Genomic DNA, 20,768 nt, shown 5'->3' with positions numbered 1-20,768 from the left:
ATACTTTATTATTAAGTTTACATGAAACTTATAATTAGTTACATTTTAATTTTTGCGGGACATACAAGAAATTTAAATCATGAGACATAATTAGCCTTTGTTTTCACGTCTAAAAATTCACAACCATTATTAATTACTTAATGTTCATAAGGTTTGGTATCACGAATAATAAAACATGCTCTCTTATTTGCCATTAAAGTCCAAAAAATAGAGCATACAATGTGAAATAAAAATAAACTAAACAATAAAGATAGATTTAATCTCAACACATAAAAGCTTGTTTGAGATACTTATATGAAAAATAAAAAATAAAAAAAATATTTTAAAGAGTAATTAAAAAAAAGTTCTTAATATGTACCTGCATTCATAGTTTTTAAACCACATCTAATCCAAGATTCAAGTTTTGAATTTTGACCGGATCGGGTCGTCCAGATTAATTTTATTTTTTAATTAAAATAATATTATTTTAATAAAAAAAATTAACGGGTTAAAACTAGATTTTTGACTGAGTTTTACTGAGTCAACCCATCAGATCACCTCGTATTTTATCTTTTTTTATTTTTTTTTAAATTCATCTCGATTTTAATCCTAAATCAGTTAGATTTCAGTTCCCAATCTATTTTCAAAACTATGTTTTCAATAATTCAAGGAAATTTACAAATTCACAAACTTAAAATAATAGAAAAAAAAATTTAAGAGCTTTCAAGGGTATATTAGTAATTGAATTGTAAACGGATAGGATAAGTCAGTTCATGAATGACCCAAGCTACCCAGCTTCAAAGCCAAAACTAGAGAATAGCACAAAAGGGGGAGAGCTTTTTTCTGCTCTCACTTCTCCAAAATGGCTGCTTCTTCTTCTACAGCACTAGTGGCTCTCTGTTCTTCGTTAACCACTCAATGCAAAATCTCCAAAAGCCAAAACCCTCCTCTCTCCAGAACCCTTTGTCTCTCTAAACCCAATTTTGGGTCTTTCTCAAACACCACTAAGAAGCTCTCCTCTCCTCTTATTTTCTCTAAAAGACCTACATTTTTTGCCAGGCCCAAAGTCTCTGAATTTGAAGCACCTGTTGTTGAAGCAGAGACTGAAATACCTGTGTCAGAGGCTAACCCTGAGCCTGCTGCCACGCAGATTGTTGAGGTTGCTAAGGAAGAACCGCTTAAGCGTGAGGAGATTTTTGCTGTTGTTATGGTGAGTATTGAATGGGAGTTGAAATTCTTGTTTTTGGCATTTTAAATTTTTGTTTTTGATTGATATTGATGTTTTTGGATTGATTTTGTGTACCCAGATGGGTTTTTTGTTTTTGTTTGTGTAATTTTATGGTTAGCTTGATGGTTTTCTGGTTTGAACTTATAATCTTGCTGCCATTTGTGCCTTAGAAGACTAATATTTGACTCATTAACGACTGATTTGTGTTTTTTATCCAATGATGAATGCAATGTTTTTGAGGTTTTCATGAAGATTTATTGTTGTTCTATTATGGTTTCCCTGCTAGTCACCTTTTGCATAATTTGGCCAGCTTAATGATCCGGGGATAGGGTTTCAATTCTTTTTACAGGTAGGATCTCGCCAGTATATTGTTATACCAGGGCGATGGCTCTATGTTCAGAGGCTAAAAGGTGCAAATGTCAATGACAAGGTATAGTTTGCTATCATTTTCTTTGTAGATCTTAAGTAGTTAAAATGGTTTCCAAGTTTGTTGCAGCCCCCACGTAGCTAGTATGTGTTGTTTGCTTATGTGGTAAGAATTGTTCTCGTGTCTACTCAAACTTTGATTTGGGGTTGCCAAAGGAGATTTTTTTCCCTCTCTGTAATGGTGAATGTGAAGCTCCAATCTCATAGTAGCATCTTCAAATGCACGCTTGATTTCTGATCAAACAAGATGAGAAAACTGCTTACTTCCAGTGATTCTAATTACATGAAATTCTGTACATTTGCCAATATTTTATACAGTGATCATATTCTCTTACACAGAAATTTCTCCTCTTTTATGAGGCAATTTCAACAGTGCATTTGGATGAATTCCAAAAGCTTTGATTGTAAAAGCGTTCTTTCCAAATTTTTATCATGTTTTCGATAACCCCACATGCTGTATTTCCTAGGATAACTTTTTTTGGATCACTGCTGAACCAGATGTTGCAAAATTGCTTGAGTTATCTAGAGATATGTTTTTCATTAGAGAAAAAAAAAACCTTTAGAGAAACCATCTGCTGGAAGGTCCGATCAATTAGCTGGTTCGCTTATGATTCTAATCCTTCATGGGAAGGAAATGATATGCTTCCGTAAGATGCAAGAACTATTTATTACTACTACATCCTGAAGATTTGTCCGAGGAGAGGTCTAGATGGCTTTCAGAAAAGCCTGAAGCCAGGTGCCCATGTTGGAGGACTGTCCATAGCTCAACATGATCTGTACATGCAGCATCCTAAAACTAAAACCATCACAACTAAATTATGTCCAATTCTTACTCAAGGACAGAACTTGGGAGATTTTCTTTAGTAAGTTGAATGTCACGTGGTTTTGCTTAACATGACCTCTGGTGTTTCATCCTGCTTTCATTTCTATGTAATTTTTCTTCCTTTTAGAATCTTACTTCATCCTATTTCTTCTCTCCCTCCATAAAGAAGAAATCTTGGTGCTGCTCCTATTTCTTAGGATTTTCGTTGTTTTTAATAAAAAAAGGTGATACTCAACCATGGAATCTATTCATCAATATGCAAGATTGCGACACGTTTGTGATGATAGAAAGGATCTAAAAGTTCAACCTTTGATTCTTCTGCAGATAGTTTTGAATAAGGTGTTACTTGTGGGAACAAGAACAAGTGCCTATATTGGAAAACCAGTGGTGACTAATGCTTCTGTTCATGCCGTAGTTGAAGAGCAGGTAGGTTTCATGACTGTGGTTATATGTATCTTTTCTTTCAGGTGACCTTTACTTTCATTATTTTTTTCCTGTGCTTTTCTTTAGGTTCCCTAATTTTTCACTTGTATAACAATTGCAGGGATTAGATGCTAAAAAGATTGTCTTCAAATATAAGAGGAAGAAGAACTATAGGAGAAATATTGGTCATCGACAGGTATATCTAATATCTTCCCACTTCAAGCATACACATGCATAGCAACCACAAAAAAAAAAATTCTTATTGCTTCATTATTCTTATTCTCTATGAAAATAATGCATGAGACAATTTTATTTCATCTTTAATCTTTTATGTTCATATTTATTTTATTTTTTGTATAAGAACGAGGAAATAAAATAATGCTCTTGGTCTTACTTGGGTGGCCGTTGGGGTTTTGTGGTTTCAAATCTCAGTCCTACCAATACATAAATAAAGTCCAGTTTCCAAAATTCCAGTTAAATTCGCTCAAGTTCAGTAGCCAATAGAAAATTTGCCTTTTACCTTAAGTTTTCTCCTACCTCTCCTTGTTAAAACTTTACTCTTTTGTTGTTCTATTTTTTTTTAATTGTTTTTAATTATCCCTTCCACTCAAGTTAGACCATGGGTTGCCACTAAATGAGACAGGGCCACAGTCATTTTCACTAACCTTGATAATTGAAATTTAAATGAAAGATGACTCCCTTTGTTCTTTTGTCTACTTTGATTGGTAGAAATGACCTTCTACTGCCTGATATTTTTAAAAATGCTCTGACTCAATCATGCAGCCAAATACTCGGATAAGGATAACAGGCATCACTGGCTATCAAGACTACCCAGTATCTACTCTTGATTCATAAGATTGCCCGCGGAGTTTTGGATGAATGCTTGAAGTTCAGCTCTTGATACTTTGTGAAGTTGCTCTTTTACTTTTGGTGTTGTTGTAATTCCCCCTTAAAGGGCAATGATGTTGAATTATGAGAATCGATTTTGCATAAATGAATTATTTGCAGTATGCAAGAATGTAGTGTGGCAATGCTTATACATCCGTGAGAGCACACTGGTGGATTGTCGATGATTTTCATGTGGTCTCATGGGTAAAGACTTTCGTGGTCTCCATGAATTATCCAAATCTTTGGATGGAACCCTACATCCCTTTCTTTTCTTCTCATCTTGCTATCTCTCCGCAGCTTGTTTCTTGATGATTTTTCATTTTTTTGGTATTTTCTCAGCAGTAGTGATGTGAAACTCCATTGTTATCATCTCGCCATATAATGACTCGCGTTGGCAAATTCGTGCCAGGTTGTCATAATATTCAATCTTTGTTCTTCAGCACACCATTCTGAATAAGGTGTCAATGGCAGGAACAACAACCAGTGCCTACATTACGTGGAGGTTTAACTCTTTAACTCTCGTTTTTTTTTTGGTTAATACAGTCTCCTCTACCCAATTTAAGCCAACATTCCAAAGTAAAGGGAAGAAATCCAAACCCTTTCATTTTGGTCTTTCCATGCAACTGCTTTGGACTTCGTAAAAGTCCAGCTCCATGTTTTCTGCCTTGTGGCTGATCTCAAGTCTGCTTGCATTCGGCTGTCCCAGCTTAACATTACATGGGTTATCGCGAACCTTGATGATTAAGATTTAAATGAAGGAGCACTTACTATATTCTTGCGCCTGTTTTATTCACTATGATGAAACACAGACCTCCCTATTGGGTTGACATGGAATCTAGCTGGGTCGGGAGTTGATCTGGTGGGATCCAGATAAAAATTCAGGTGAACTTATGACCTGATAAAAATGTTATTGTTTTGATTTTGTGTTGGATTGATGTTCGGGTTGAGTTTAATAATTCTATCTTGATTGATGGAAAGAACCTTCAACTGCCAAATATTTTAGAAAATGCTTCCGTGTTTCTTTTCATCTTGTTCTCTCAGCAATTTTGTTCTTGTTCATTCATTCTTTCCTTGGTGATTCTCTCCGCAACGGTTGAAAGTGAAACCACGTTCTTATATCTTCGCCCATAATAACCCTCCACCTTTTTCAGATGTGTGCTAGATTGCTAATCAAATAAGATGAAACTACTGCCCAATGTCGGTGTGGTTAATTGAAATTGAGATCTTGTTCATTCTCCAATATATAGACAGCAAGAGCATTACCAAACATGGGGCGTTTTCCATTATTTCCAGGTAGAAACGCTTTCAGAGACGCCTTTTGTTTGCTGGCCAAATCAATTGCCAGATTTTCTCAAGTTTTCAATACCTTACGAGGAACCTATATGCGTCTCTTTACATGACAAGGGTATTCATCGCATTTACAACCTGAGAATTACAACGTGAGGTCTGGATTGCTTGTCAGTTTTCAGAAATCTCATAGGCCAGGTGCCCAGGAACAAGGACTAACAGTCTTTCAACCTGTTCCTGAGTTGCTGCATCCCCAACGTAAATCTGACTTAATTATGTCCAGTTCTTGCAAAAGTTGTTGTATTCACAACATTTGCCATCCCACATTCCTTGAATGCAATTCATGGCTACTGCTCATGTTTCTGCTTTAGTCGTCTATTGATTAATGAAAAGGCAAAACCAGAAGGCCAAATAATCCTATTGGCAATAATTAGTATAGTTCTTAAATAAATGTATCAACAGCAATACAACTCAGCCTTAATCTTTCAAGATTCTTTCAAGGATTATAAAGGATTACAACACCTTCCTAGAGCATTGCTGGCTCCCAACTGTACAAATAATCCATATTGGGAGATCATTGAATTAACATTTCATGGGAAAATAAAAAATATATATTATAAGAGATTATTCATGAATTTTATACTTTATCGTCATCATAGGGGAGAATAATCAACCCATCTGTATCACATGCGAAGCAGGTGTCATGTATTTTGTGGCAAAAAGAAGGATGCCACTCTGCAGCATTTTCAGATCCTTTAAGCAAGCAGCAAAAGATCTCTCTTAAGCTGGCTTTGGCAGGGAGACTCGCCAATACAACCTTCACTCATATATTCGCTTTCTCTTTAGAAGGGTAGGGAATATGGAAATGGACCCAATAATGAAGAGCACAGACAAAGTTTTGAAATCGTATAGATCCTTTACTGACTTGAGATCCCCAAGAGCAAGGCCGGCCTGATGTTGGGAAAGAGACAGCAACACAATTAGCAAGATGATGCATAGAAATGTTGGAACATCAGTTATTCATTTCAAACATCTCTAGGGCCTGGTAGCAACGTTCTTGATGACAATGCCGGTAAATATTGTTATTAGCAACTACAATTTATAGGACACTCCACTCAAAGTACTAAAGAAATTCACATTAAGAAAAACACTCCAGACAACTTTACTGCCACTACCAAGCCATTTCTAGTTCCAAACGTAGCAGATCTATCACAACTATCATGCACAAAATTGAAACATTTACATCAAGCAACAAATCCAGGAAATTACTAATCTGTACATATCCAACACCTAACAAAGATGCACAAACAAACTTGTCTTGCCACCACCAGGTGATCATTATTTATCCAATCTGAACTACTACTGATGAACTAATGAAATGAACTACTAATGATATGCAGCAAAAGGTTCCTCGCGAACTACCATGTGGTACAATATTTGATGAATATATGTGAGAGTTTTGATGATAATCCAGTGATGATATGAAAGCAAGCAACACAAATTTTTGAAAGGAAAAGCAATCACTATAGCAAGAACATGAATAAGTAACTTTAAAAAGAAAATCACAAAAGAAGCCAGGAACTAAGTAGAAAAACTCACCCTGACAGTGATATAGGAAGCAGGAATAAGACCCAATAAAGTAGCCAAAAAGAAAATATGAAAAGGTATGTCCACGATTGGAGATGCCAAATTGATAAAAAGATTGGGCAACGTTGGAGTTACTCTCAAGAAGAGCATGTAATTCAGTAGTTTATCCCTTCTCTTAGCAATCTGAATTCCAAAAAGATTCAAATTAGGGTGGTATTGCTGAAATATAGAGCAAATATATGAAAATTGTAGTAAAATTGTTAATTCCAAATAAATTAAAAGAATAGTACCTCTGCCTGAAAAAATCTCAACTTTTCAGGCCACAACCAATTAACTAGAGGCCTGCCAATCAACTTGGACAAGAAAAAGCAGGAAGACGCTCCAGCTGTGGCATTGAAAACAACTAAAAAAAGCCCCCTAACAACACCAAAAAGAGCTCCAGCTAGCAATGACATGAAAATTGTTCCAGGAATCATAAAAGTCTGCATGAAGATATAAGTAGAGCAGTAGCCGAGAATGAATTGTGCTGGATATTCATTTGCATATGTTGCGAGATTGTCTCTGAAGCAAAATAGAAAATGTAGTTCAGCAAAAGTACGATACAGTTAGAACAAGAATATAAAGAAGGTAATAGATAAGAACAATTAGCCACTAAATAGTAAAAAAAAAATTAACACAACAACGTTAGTACTACTTTTGAGGCTCTGACTGCCAAGCATGCAGGGCAAACATTTAGAAGATCAAAACCAACACACAGAGATTGTACATTACTAATCTACCAATTTATATAGACTAGTCAGGCTAAAATTGAGGATCTGATTCGCCTCTCCAAATCTGCGGCATTGTAAAAATAATCTATAAAAACTCTCCCACTTTACCTAATAACTTAATCTGCCATAAAATTATGGTCAACATCTTGAACAAAGAAATTAGTTCATTTCATTTCCATGACCTCAACCATAGTCTCGAATGAAAGGACTAACTTAAATCCCATTCCCGAATTTCACCACGAACAACATAAATCCTTTCACTTCTAAATTTTCCAACTACTAACAATTGCACATGAAAAGCAAATTAAATCTATCAATTCAACCTTCAAGATGAAAAATTTAACTCCAATGCAACATCTCCCTGCACTCAAAAACAACTTCCAGAATTAGAATTCAACAACCCCTGTATCCCAATCAATAAATTAACGAACAAAACCAAAGTATTTTCATTAGGAAAACTAGTTCCATCAATATTTAGCTGACTTTTTACCATCAAATCCTTATGATTCACAAAAAAAAAAAAAAAAACAACTGAGGAAAAAATCCCACATCTATCCATGCAATTTCAAACAATCAATTCACATATATAACCAAATAACCCTAAAAAACTAAAAAAATTAAAACCCATCCAAATTTGAGCTATAAAGAAAGAACGAAGAAAATTGAAATTAAAAGAAAATAGAAAAGGAGGGCATACTTGAGCAAGCGAAGATCTGAAATAGTACGAGGCAACTTGAGCTTTCCGTATTCAGCAGCAGGCATTGTCAAGTAGATACAAAACAATCCCGTAGAAAAGACAAAAAAGACTCCGAGAGCAGCAGCTAATTCCCATCTTGTCAACGGAAATCTCTCAAATTTAGCTCTTTTAGCAGAGGGTGAATCGACCTCTTTAGCTTTCTCTTCATCTCTCATCGTTAACACCCTCCCCCTCTCGTTTCCTGTCGTTGTTTCACCACCTACTATATTCCTTGTCGATGCCATAAATTCATATAATAAAAATAAAAAAATTCTGGCTTTTTAGTGGAATGATTTTGGGGTTTAATAGCGAATCATTTCATTGTTTTGAATTGAACCCATTTTGATTTGGGGCAAATAAATAATGGGTTTTGAACAGAGATTTGATCTTGATGGTGAGCTTCTGAGAAATTTTGGATTTTGAATTCTGTTGTTTTTTTTTCTTCCTTTTTCAAAACAAAACCCTAGAGAGATAAACGGCAGGAACGGGCGAGACTAAAATTGAAACTGCAATGGCAATGTTTTTATTTTTCCTTGTGTGTTTTTGAAGAGGAAAGAGACAGAAGGATTTTATTGGAAGGGAAGATAAATTTGATTTTTGAGTAATTTTCATGAGCAGTAGAGTCTGGTATAAAACAAATTTGAATTTTTTTTAATTTTAAATTATATTTTTTATTTTTGTAAATGATGATTTTAAAAATAAAAAATTATTTTAATATATTTTTAAATAAAAATAATTTAATTTCTTTTTATCTTTCTAAAAAGGTCATTCAAAATTGTGATTAGTTGAGTAATAAGTAATTGTTTTTAAATGTAATAGTAATTATTTTTTAAAATATTTTTTATTTGAAAATATATTAAAATAAAAAAAATATTTTTAATATTAATATATCAAAATATATAAAAATATTAAAAATATATATTAATTTTAAATAAAAAAAATAAAAAACAGGCTAAAAGGTGAATGGTGTGGAGGTCAGTTTTTGGAATTACAAATCTTATGATATGTCACTTTCGCTGCTCTTTTTTTTTTTAATATAATTTAATGATTAGAAAATAGGGAATTGAAATGAAGTTGATTTCCAAAGATTTTTGTGTTAGGTAAGCTATCTTTTCGCTACAAATAAATGGCGTCAGGAGAGTCTCTCTCCGCAATGAATTGAATATTTGATATTATTATAATAATTATTTTTTAAATTTTTTTTATTTAAAATTTTTTATTATTTTATAAAATTTATTTTTAATATTAATACGGTAAAATAATTTAATAAGATATAAAAAAATTAATTAAGATAATTAATTCTTTTCTATGTAAACATTTGATACCTGAGTAACTAGTTAAATTTACATAATATTATTAAAAAAATACAATAACAATAAATAAATATAAAAAAAAAATTAAAGAACCGATCACATCTGACTTAAATTATGAAACAACTCAATTATAAAGGGAATAATTAAAAAAAAATAAAAAAAATTTTAGTTAAACCAGGTTAACTTGCAAACTTTGTAACTATGGATATATAATTGAGATAATCTCGTAGAAAAATTTGCAGGAAAAAAAATTATATATAATAAATGTGGTTTACAATAATGACCCTTAGTGCCCTTGGAATTTACAATAAAATCAATGTAAAATAATAAAAAAGCCCTTGAGTGAGAGTTTTGTTGGTTTTTTCTTTAAGGGTATTAAAGTAATTACACTATTTTAAAATTAAAAATACAAAAATATCTTTGAGGGCATTATATTATTTTATTCCGGGGTTAAATTTAAATTGATTTTTTTAGAAGGAGATAGGGAAAAGGAGTAAGGAAAAAACCTCCTTGTTGGAGCTCTTTTAAGTGCCATCAGAGAACACATGTTTGATCACCACTGTGACGAGGGTGATAAGGCACATCAAACATTGCCCCGGAAAATGGCATTCGGTGTTGCATGGACAAAAAACCTAAAATGACCTTACATTCATAATAAAGAAAATTTATTTTTTAGAGATATTTAAATAATTAACATACACAAAAAATATAAAAAGCATGAAAAGCCCTAAATCCAAAAAGAACTTCTTTAAACGTCATTTGGTAATTATATTATAGAAAAAAACATAGAATTACTGATTAACACCCTTCTTTAATGTAACTACTAATAAACTCTATGAAAAAACACTCTTGTATCCCTAAACCCAAGCTTGTCCATTAAAAAGCAAAATAATAGTTTTACCATAAATTGCACCGTCTAACACAAATTAGTTTTACTTTTTCTTTTTAATAAAGTTTACACTCGTCACCCTAAGTTGGACCAATCAACTTTAATTTCTCAAGAAATTATTTGTTGAACATAGGTTTCAAATTACTCATATTCACGAATGCACCATCCCTTCTGAGCTTTGTTTTTTTTTTATTTGAGAGATCTTCTGAGCTTTGTTGTCACAGCAGCCAGCAGTGGTGTGTGTGTGGACTTTGGATATCTAAATATTGTCTATTAACTATTGAATGACAACTCAATTTTATATTAAGAATTTCATTTTAGTAAAATTAAAATTTATCTTATAAAATTCAAATATAAAAATAATTAATTTAAATATAAATTATAAAACTTTATACATTTTATTTATAGTTAAGTAATATATAATTAAATAATAAACAATAAAACTAAGCTAAACATCCAATAAAAGCGTTTCCCCCACCTCTCTTGAATTCTTTTTGTTTTTTTATTAACGTGGGTGTCCGGGTCAGTTTGTGCGCATTGCGACTAACCCCACGGGCCCTAAAGTTAACGATCATGTAAGCCTCCAGTAACCCTAAAATTTGTAATACTCGAACTTGATAATCTCTAAAAATAAATTTAGAATCTAATCTATTGAATTATATCTCTTAAACTCTTCAATGTTGATGTTGTGATGTGTGGCCCAAATCAAATCTACATTGCATATATAGCAGTCTGTGGTGATTTTTTTTTGTTTGAACTATGCTATTCCAGCAAGGAGAGTTTTATATAATAGCAATTTTAGGTTCACTGCCATTCCATTTTATCGGAAAAGGAAGAGAAAAAAGGATATAAAGAGAAGGAAAGAATATTTTGATGTATTGGCCTGATATTTCTTCCCATGATCTAGGTTCATTTCATTCCAAATTTAAAAGGTTGAGTAGGCAGGCAGGCAGGCATCATCTTGTCGAATTCAGGCCCTCGATGGTCAGGCATATTCCGCAATGATCTTTTGCAAGTACAGCTTCATTTTCCATAGGAGAAACCTTTTGAATCCTGTTTTGCTTTAGTTTTTGCATCACTCATCGACGCCCATGCATGCTTGTACCACAATTCACAAGTCAACACACAAAAAGAAAGCATCATCATGGTAGTTTGCACTCTCTCTTCACGTTGGGCAAAGGGACCTTTTCTATGCTTTGTTTCATAGATGCCTAAATCAGGGGGACTCGGTCTAGCACAGGTTCTATTTTCCAGCCTCATGTATTGATCAGCCTAGCAGTTCCAGTGAATTTGTGACCTTTTCGGGCTAGGCACCAGACTAAGGTGCTTTCAAGTTGAAAGAACACATAACCCGATATATTATATTAAACCATGTAACACAAATAACAATTCTTATGATTGTTAGAATCGTTATTAATAAAAAATATCAAAATCTAGTAATTCTTCTCTTTCCTCCAACCAAAAAAACCTAAAAAATAATGAAAATAAATTTTAATATCAAAATAGGGTTTTTGAGAATTAAGAATCCATAACCTATAATTTTAAAAAAAAATAGAAGACAAAAATAAACTTTCATAACAAACTTTAAACCCCCCTATTCATAATGTTTTGTGAAAGAGTGAACAGTAAACAAAAAATTGATCTCTTTTAGTATATTGCACTAGATAGAATATTGCTCGTGCTTTTCTATAAGTTGACCTGATTTTTTTTAAGTGTAAAAAATCAATGAGAAAGTGTTGTAAGTGTATTTTAAAAAACAAAAAAATAAGAGCTCCAAATCATAGAAAGAGAAAGGAAAACAAATACCAACCATGAATCTCATAGAACATCAAACGATAAAAGATAAAATCAGGAAAAAAATTAATGAACAAAAAAAGGTAAAACAAAATATCAGCAAACCCGGGTGATGAAATTGAGAAAAACTAAGATTATGGATCCAATGATGAAATATAAAACAAATTAAAATTTGATAAAGGTGCTAGGAATAAACATTTAAAACAAAAATATTAAGGGTCAAAACCTAAAATACCAACAAATACTAAAATGAAAGGCCAAATTGAGAGTTCCTAAGTCCACAATTCACAAAAGAATAAAATAAAAATAAAAATCAAGTCAGTGAGGACCATATTAGAAAAAAGGAAAAAAATTAAAAAAAATCAAAATACATCATTTGATGCTCAAAATGTTCAACCTAATGGGTTGACTCATGACCTAGTGGACCCGGGAGATAAGTGGCCCAAGTCTCACAAGTAATTGAAACACATGATGAAAAATATTTGATGCTTATATTTAATTCAAAAGCAAAAATCCTCATAAAAACTAAATTAAACAAAGCCAAAAAAAAAAACTCTAGGTAGCATGCTTAACAAAAAAAAAAGTAAAAAAAAGAGGAAAAACCAAGTAAATCTCGATAAACTTTCTACACCCAGGTTAATCTTCAAAAGTCGCAAATCATTAAGTTTCAATTCTAGGCTCAATTAAGAAGGTAAATATAAAACAAATTCAATGCTGAAGGGTGTAATAAATTAATTTAATTAAAAAACATTCTTGTTGAAAGAGTAAGATCTAACAAGGAGCAATTGAGGCAATATCATATCAATTTAATGTTGAAAGATAAAATAAATAAATTTAATCTAATTAAAAGTTATTTTAAAAGAGGTAGATCCAGCAAAGACAAAAAAAATTAAAGCAACCCGTGTTACTCTTAAAAGGTCAGAACCCGAGCCAACCCAACTTAACTTTAATAACCTACGACCCGAGATATGAGATATGAATAACCTTACAAAAAGAAAATCAGAACAAATCACAAAGTTCAATACCTAATAAATCAATGTCAAATGATGAAAATAAAAAAAAAATTCAATTTAAAAAAAAATAAAAAAAATTAAACTGGTTTAATCATCAAAATTGGTGGATTAGGTCAATATGATTGTAGAAGATAAACACGAAAAAATACAAGGTTAAATTCTCAATTATAAATAAAATTGAATAAAATAAAAAATAAAAGCAATGAGGACTAAGTCCTGCATAAAAAAAAATGAAAGAAAATAATTAGGAATTAAATTTAAAAACAAAATAAATTAAAAAAAATTAAAAAAGAGCCATAAATAAAATAAGGAGAGGTGAAAACATTAATTAGTTTTGTAGCATTTTAATTCAGCAAATTATTATTTCTCGACAATTGCATTGTCCATCTTGCCGTCATCATTTTTTTTTTATGCTACATGAAAACAAAAAACGTGCAAGTCAAATTTAACAACGCCTGCACTATATGTATTTTGTAATTTCAAGTCCTATAAACTCCCAATTGCCTGATCAACGGAAGCAAAGGTTAGATTACTTAACCTTACAGTTGAATATATTCAAGCCGAATATTAGGTTAACAGGGCCCAGGTTCAAACTTCTTAAGAATTACAATGGTAGTTGCGAGGGATCAATGGCTCAGTTAGAAGGATTCAACGTGGACACTGCTAGCTGAGGGCAAAGTGGCTACATGGTTTTGGAGTAAAAGTTGGTGCTCTACGACGTCCTTCTTGAATTACTTTATAGACTTTAAAGAATTGAAATAGAGATTATAATAAGAATGTGATTCTGGAAAGTGGACTCATGAGAAGCAATCCCAAAGTTTTATGATTGTATTATGCCCTAGACTTGAATAAATGACGGCTAGAGAAACATTCATAAAGTACCGAAGACGATGCTATGATAGTAAGCAAGAGTGAAGAATACGAAGAGCCAGAGAAAGTTATGAAAACACAATCAAGATCATATATATAAGTATATATATGCATGCAATGATGCATAATTTACAATTATGGAACAACATAAAAAAGGGAAAAAAAGGTGAATCAAAACTTTCACCTAAATAAATGATCATCATCAGCATGCAAGTATTTCTAAAACAAGACTTTAACCTTTAGCTCCTACTATAGCACTATTATTACCATGAATACATATATAGCCTTAAATAGATTGGAACAGTATAAGCGCTAGAGCTTTTTGTTATTATAAGTCAGGAAAGCAGTCAAGGAAATGGCTAACGTATTGGTCTTGCTGGCCAGCTGCTGGGTCATAGTTTTGAGGTATAGATGGCAAGTCTTGAAGGGGATATGAAGTACTTGAATCAGTCACTTGTGACGCTAGTAAGGTGTCAAAGTTTTTCCAGTCGATATATTGGCTGCTATTATTGCTCCTTTCTTCATCGTAATCTTCATTGGTCTGGTGGAAATTGCCTTCTTTTGCTGCAAAACTTGTTGAGAGTGTACTGGGGCTATCTAGTTCTGGGAGTTCAACAAGCTGGTTATTGTTATCCAAAAATGTTTGGTTTGAAACGAGGTCAGAGTTCGAGCAGAAGGGCTGTTGAAAACTCGCACCTTGATTCGGTCGAACCATATTATGTGCAGTAGTTACAGTATCTGAGAATGAAGGAGGTCTAGCATGGTTGATATCATTGACATAATAAGCATGACTCCAAGCTTCAAAACCTTGTCTTTGATTAGGACTTGGTTTCTTGAATGCCCTGCATACCACCCATCCCTCTTCCTGCATTTGAAACCCAGAATAATTAGCTAATTAGTTGAGTTGCTCAGTATGAGGATAAAATAATGCATTCTTTTAAGATGATAAAATAATTGTAGTGAATTACTTCTTCTTTTTTTGTGAGAATGTTAAATATTTACTAAAGGGTCTCTCAACCCAAAAATTATAAGCTGTTTTGTGAAGATAAAAGTTGATTTTTAATAAGTTTTTGTTATAGTACTGATGCAATGTTTGATTTTATTTTCCCCTCGTTAATTTCATGGATCTTAAGGGGAAAAAAATCTTCAGAGGGACATTAGCATGATCACCAAAAGTACTTTTATTGCTAGCTATAATTATTTCAAGGTGTGAATGCTTGCTTGGTTATACAGCTATATCTGCACTCCAAGAAGGAGCGTTTAAGGAATGCTTTTATACGTGCAATGTTGAGAAAGACAAATGATTTTTTTTATTTTTTTTGGTTATTATTAAAATTAATGAAGAATGAGCTTGCCTGAGGGGGTCCATTTTCAGATGTTTGGAGACGATATTCATGCATGATCCAGTCAGTTTTCCTTCCATTGGGTGCACGTCCCTTGTAGAACACTAAGGTCTTCCTCATCCCTATAAGTCTGTTCTTGGAGAGCACGGCCTTGTCCCTTCCGGTTGCCTTCCAAAATCCAGCAGCAGTGGCTCTATTAGTCCGTGTTCCGGTCGGATACTTCCTGTCCTTGTGACTGAAGAAATACCACTCATTCTGTTCAGCATACCCTAGATTGCATCTGGCTGTAAAATCCACATGAAGGATGAGCACTTGGGTTAGCACAAAGCACACATTTAATGAAATCAAGTAGAACTCGTTTCGATTAGTTAATTAGTCATTTCCCTTTTAGGTACATTCCCATTACTCTCATTCTCTAACTAATTAATATAGTCAATTTTCTTAGGTCTATTCCCATTAGTGTATCTTCCCTCATGGTTCCTTATCAGGTCGTAACTCACTTTCCTTTGCACAAAGCATCTGTCAATTTGTGAGAAAAAGGAGTGCTGCTTTTGAATATCGCTTCTTAAGTTCAAAGAGGGAATGATTGCTTGAAAAAGAGAAAGCATGCATTGACTCGGGAGACATTTAATGCACCATCTTTTTATTTGGTTTCTTCACACAGTCACTAGTCCAAAGCCTAGCCAGTAGGGTTTGCAACATTGCAACTGTGTGCTGTGTTGAATTTCAATTGGACATGTGGTGTATATATATGATTATAACCTTGTATGTTTAGTCCCAATAATAGTGCTTCCTAATTGATCTTAATATACCACTTAACAAAGAAGTTAATTTCTCCTCACCTTGGATGTCCCACGGCTCCATTTTGTAGAGATCAATGTTAGCGATAACATCTAGATCGATTTTCTGTGAGTCGATCTTCCTCTTGAGGTAGTAACCTACAAGTTCTTCTTCTGTTGGGTGAAATCTGAAGCCTGGTGGGACACAGGATTCCATCTCCATTGACAATATTCTTCAATCTCCTGATCGGGCAAGTAACATGAAGATAATGAGAGAGGGGGGAGAGAGAGAGAGAGATCAGATCGAGAACATATTGATCATTAGCATCCTTTTAAGGATTTATCCATATTGATTATGTTCTTTATCACATCTTATCACAACTAGAAAGGAGAAAATTTGAGTCGCTGACACAAAACACATGCTTAAAGGCTCTTTTAGCGTAGGCCTAAAATCAAAGGAAACTTTGAGAGACATGTATGACTCTTCAATACGATGAAATGGTAAGAGTTTGTAAAAGGTGATGGGAAGTTGCACACATGTTTTTGCCCTTGAATTAATGTTCTTGTCATCATTTCACATCCAAAATACCCATTCTTAAACTCTCAACTTACGGCTAGCAATGATGATGCAACTTCGTGGACCCATGAAATGGCAGACCATTCGTGGAACCCACCAAACGAAACACAGATTTTATTCCTCCCAAGTACCATTTCTTGTCTTTAATTTGTTGCATGAACTTTGGCAAAGTATATGAGCATAAAAGCTGGCCGAAAGCTTGACTTTGCTGGCACAAGCATGTTATGTTTCTTTGAGTGCAGTGCACTCCCTGTTACTGGTGGTGGAAATACATTTTCACACCCACCACCTGTGTGCTACAGCACTATCTCACTCAATAGCATGAACAAGTACTCTTCAATGACAGCCACATACTCTCTTCTGTGCTAAACATGCTTAGATCTGATCCCTCTTCCTCTCCCTGATCAAACACACATATTGTTCCTCTCTAGAGATGTGTTCTTACTCTTAATAATGATCTAACTCTAAGCTTCAAGCTGGGACTAGCTTCCATCAGCTTATACATATGGCATCTGCTTATTCAAACTTATTTTCCCCAGCTTGGGTTAATAACCACATCATGTGACCTAATGCATGTGAAAACAAAACATATAGTACTTTTCAAGGAGTTTCAATGTCAAGAATGGATTCTCAAATGATTTTGGGCTTCTACATCACAAACCCTAAATTCTTCAGGGAAAATTAACAAGTATATATATATATATATATATAACAATAAATACAACTTCTAGCCTAAATTCTGCTTCCTTAACATTGGTGACAAACATTAAATGATTTGGCCTATTATCCAAAATGCAAAAAGAATATCACTACAACCAATTTCACATGCATTACACCAATATTGATATACTCACAGAGAAAATTGAGAGTTTGCCTTGTTCTTGCACTGCCCACCAGATGAAAGTACGAGAAGGAAAATAAGAGAAGAGACAGAAGGAGAGAAAGAGACAAAGAGGATGTCTTGGCAATAGGTGAATGTTGTTGTAAAGAAACATAAAGAGAGGAGAGCTTTTAATATGCAGAAGAGATGAGTCTAGATGTTCTATATAGAACTGAATACTATTATTTTTTTCTGTTCAAGAGAGAGAGATGAACATTAATATATATACACTATATGCTATAGTAGAAATGTTGTAGAAGAAGTTATTGATTGCGCGTGGGGTGGCAGAAAGAATGAAAGAAAGGTTTGTTTGGACGGCGTGACACCATATTTTCACGCCACCCCCCCCCCCCCCCCCCCTTCCCTCTCATCCCCACCGCTATTTTGTACCCTAAGATTTAATTTCCTGCTAACTTTATTAACCATATATTTATTGATAAGTATGCTCTGATATTAATTTTCATCCATATTCTTACATGTATATGATAATGCCATTCATCTCTCTAGCTAACTCCCACAATCCAGCTCCCATTGTCTGTTTAGTGCGCCGCCCTTTGCCACTTGGCACCGATCCTTTCCGGCCACCTGTGCTCCATGTCAGACTCTATCTGTCAATATCGAATAGCTAATCACTTGTGTTCTCAAAAATATATTTTTTGTTCAAGTCCAGATTAGTACCCACTGAAAACAATGTGCCCTTCTCAGGCTTTGCCTTTGCCTTTGCCTTGTTTATCATATATTTCTTTGTCCCTTAAAGACAACGCCTTGGGAGGTTAGCTAATTAGCAAGGATGATTAACTCTATCTTAGATGCAAGTACTCTAAAGGGTTTGTTTCTTTATGAGCTAAATTCAGAGACTTCAAAACCGCACACAGAGAATGCGATCGATCGAGGCCATCACTGCTTCTTATTCTGTAGAATTGTATGTTTTTCATAGGGTTGGTTTCCTTGCAGCCATCACAGATTGATCCTAGTTAATCTTACTATAACCTGGAAGAGCAATACACCGTTGTCACCACCGGAGGAGAAGAGGGGAAAAACCTCATTGGAATTAGTCTTACCGTTGGAGAGTTTTACATTACACGGTTGCAATATTTAGCTCAAATATCTAGAAATGGTGCGACTTTGTAGTGGGAATTTAGCCTCTCAACCAAAACAAGGACGAACAAGCATGCACTATTTGCTCACGCAATGATGGGACGGCAAAAGAAAATCCAAAAGTCTATTCAAACAGAGATACAAATAGACGACTAGATGGTCTGAAATTACGCATATATAAGAAGAATTCAATCTTTTCCAAGTCACTGTATATGCCTTGCACAAAAAACAAAAGGGTGAACGATCATGGGGAGGTCCATTCGCAGCAGTTTCTTGATGGAGTAGTTGTTTTGGCCTTTGGTCATTAATTCTTAAAGTGGAGTGTGGCGTGCCTTATCCACCGCATCACCCACAAATATGCTAGAATTCCTCATGCCTAAAAGAATGTAAGGATCGTAAGAAGATTGATTACCATTGTGATTAGATATTTCGTTAAGGGGATTAAGTAAGGGGTTTTGCTTCTAATTGACAAGATGACAGGGAGGTTCTTTACTCTCTGTCCCTGTTGTGGTGGGCAGGCAAGTCATTATATATGGACCTCACAGAGTCCCTTTTGCATTAATTAACTTGTAAAACAAAATTAGGTGTGCTTTAGTGTCCGAAAAGTACAGATTTATACCTCGTATGTCCTAAATTTTCCTCCACTACGGACTCCCTACGTTTGATTGTTCGAGAACTCCCATGACCCCATCCCACCAAAATTAAAAATTAACTCAACAAATTAATAGATACGGTGTTATATATATATATATATATATATATATATATATATATATATATATATATATTCCTCCGGATTTATATTTTGCATATTAAAAGTTGTTTTTAAAGTATTTAATTTTGAAACGCATAAATAAATAATTATGCTTTAAGATGCATTTCTATATGATGAGTTGACTGAAAAGGCTATATATACCATACAATCTCCCAACCTAAACTTGAATTTATTTTCCATTTTTGGAGAAAATCTGTATTAGCAAGGTGACTACACATGACTACTTGTTAACTACCCACAAAAGAAATTAATATAGATACGATCTCTTTGGCTTTGGCATTCATAAACGATAAAATGGAGAGATTAGTTCAATAAAAATATGTTTCCAAGAGGACAATTCAACAGCTAAATTTGAGAGAATTTAATAGTTTAGATTTAAGATTAATTATCACTTGATGGTATCAGGCTCTAACTTCAGAAACGGCCGGGTGGAGATGACAACGAAGCGTTTATGCTTCTTTTATACCTGCTTGATCATATATTATAAATCACGGTGATATATTTCTTGTAACATGGGAAGAATAATGATGTCAATAAATTTATATGGACATAAATATAAAATAAAACTTAATTAGTTATGTTTAAAAAATAAAAAGATTAATAATGTGAATGAATTCATTAGCAATGGCATGTATTAAAAAATCTAATTAGTTATCTAATGGAATGCAAGCCAATAATATCATGTAAATTGATATCGGCATATCTTTAATTAGCCACACTCGAGGTGATTTTTAATGATAAAAATTCGACATAATTAGTTAACCCCAGTTATGGATGACAGATGATAATATGATATAATATTGTTAATTAAATTATGTCATTTGTTTATGTTTGTAATTTATTGTATTTTTCAAGAACATCTCATGCAAGCATGGAGTGCACACTTATTTATCACTTTTGTTTATATATACCAGGTATAATATGCTTGTTTTGGATTATAATGTATTTTTGTTTAAGCATATAAATATTAATGTTTAATTCTTGTTGTGATGTATAAATTTATATGGTTCTTTATATTTATTCACTTTTTTTATTATGTATGCTAAAATTTTATATAAACTCTCAACACTTTATAGTTAATGTGATATATAATTATTTGTATATTATTTTGAATTATTGTAATTATTGGAAGAGAGTTGATTGGATTATATACGATCCAAAATAATTAGATAAAAAGATTACATTTGTGAATAAAAATAAAACATGTTTAAATCAATAACTTAAGATATTTATTATAAAGATTGAAAACTCTGCTGGAATTTCACTGAAACAAGTGTTAAAGAACGCGAT

The 20,768-nt window shown here is 33.4% G+C and overlaps 3 protein-coding genes across 3 annotated transcripts; 1 reads left to right on the top strand and 2 right to left on the bottom strand.

Moving 5' to 3' along the window:
- The first annotated feature begins 765 nt into the window (after positions 1-765).
- On the top strand, positions 766-3,897 carry LOC133706347 (large ribosomal subunit protein bL21c-like). The gene is made up of 5 exons (XM_062131863.1): positions 766-1,189; positions 1,557-1,637; positions 2,781-2,882; positions 3,001-3,075; positions 3,663-3,897. Exons 1-5 carry the CDS (start codon positions 842-844, stop codon positions 3,732-3,734), a joined length of 678 nt encoding a protein of 225 aa, XP_061987847.1. The 5' UTR covers positions 766-841; the 3' UTR covers positions 3,735-3,897.
- A 1,575-nt stretch (positions 3,898-5,472) lies between these two features.
- LOC133706279 (uncharacterized membrane protein At4g09580-like) lies at positions 5,473-8,710 on the bottom strand. The gene is made up of 4 exons (XM_062131776.1): positions 8,109-8,710; positions 6,932-7,202; positions 6,654-6,824; positions 5,473-6,005 (listed from the first exon to the last, which is right to left on the bottom strand). The coding sequence occupies exons 1-4, from the start codon at positions 8,390-8,392 to the stop codon at positions 5,874-5,876; spliced, it is 858 nt and encodes a 285-aa protein (XP_061987760.1). The 5' UTR covers positions 8,393-8,710; the 3' UTR covers positions 5,473-5,873.
- Positions 8,711-14,094: 5,384 nt separating this feature from the next.
- On the bottom strand, positions 14,095-17,781 carry LOC133706231 (NAC domain-containing protein 30-like). Its single transcript, XM_062131718.1, has 4 exons — positions 17,580-17,781; positions 16,212-16,391; positions 15,382-15,653; positions 14,095-14,891 (listed from the first exon to the last, which is right to left on the bottom strand). Exons 2-4 carry the CDS (start codon positions 16,369-16,371, stop codon positions 14,355-14,357), a joined length of 969 nt encoding a protein of 322 aa, XP_061987702.1. The 5' UTR covers positions 16,372-16,391; positions 17,580-17,781; the 3' UTR covers positions 14,095-14,354.
- Positions 17,782-20,768: the final 2,987 nt, after the last annotated feature.

The sequence above is a fragment of the Populus nigra genome, chromosome 11 (assembly GCF_951802175.1).
Source record: "Populus nigra chromosome 11, ddPopNigr1.1, whole genome shotgun sequence".
Classification (NCBI taxonomy): Eukaryota; Viridiplantae; Streptophyta; class Magnoliopsida; order Malpighiales; family Salicaceae; genus Populus; species Populus nigra.
Note: the sequence above shows the minus strand (reverse complement) of the source record. Positions and strands in the feature narration are given on the sequence as shown.

Bases quoted from the DNA above. Each gene is read 5' to 3' on its own strand.
- LOC133706347 (XM_062131863.1), top strand. From the start codon at position 842: ATGGCTGCTTCTTCTTCTACAGCACTAGTGGCTCTCTGTTCTTCGTTA. The intron at 1,190-1,556 runs GTGAGTATTGAA...TTCTTTTTACAG, and splicing joins AGATTTTTGCTGTTGTTATG to GTAGGATCTCGCCAGTATAT. The intron at 3,076-3,662 runs GTATATCTAATA...TCAATCATGCAG, and splicing joins GAAATATTGGTCATCGACAG to CCAAATACTCGGATAAGGAT.
- LOC133706279 (XM_062131776.1), bottom strand. From the start codon at position 8,392: ATGGCATCGACAAGGAATATAGTAGGTGGTGAAACAACGACAGGAAAC. The intron at 7,203-8,108 runs GTATGCCCTCCT...ATTTTGCTTCAG, and splicing joins TCAGATCTTCGCTTGCTCAA to AGACAATCTCGCAACATATG. The intron at 6,825-6,931 runs GTACTATTCTTT...TTTGGAATTCAG, and splicing joins TGAGATTTTTTCAGGCAGAG to ATTGCTAAGAGAAGGGATAA.
- LOC133706231 (XM_062131718.1), bottom strand. From the start codon at position 16,371: ATGGAGATGGAATCCTGTGTCCCACCAGGCTTCAGATTTCACCCAACA. The intron at 15,654-16,211 runs GTGAGGAGAAAT...TGGATTTTACAG, and splicing joins GGAGCCGTGGGACATCCAAG to CCAGATGCAATCTAGGGTAT. The intron at 14,892-15,381 runs GCAAGCTCATTC...TTTCAAATGCAG, and splicing joins CTGAAAATGGACCCCCTCAG to GAAGAGGGATGGGTGGTATG.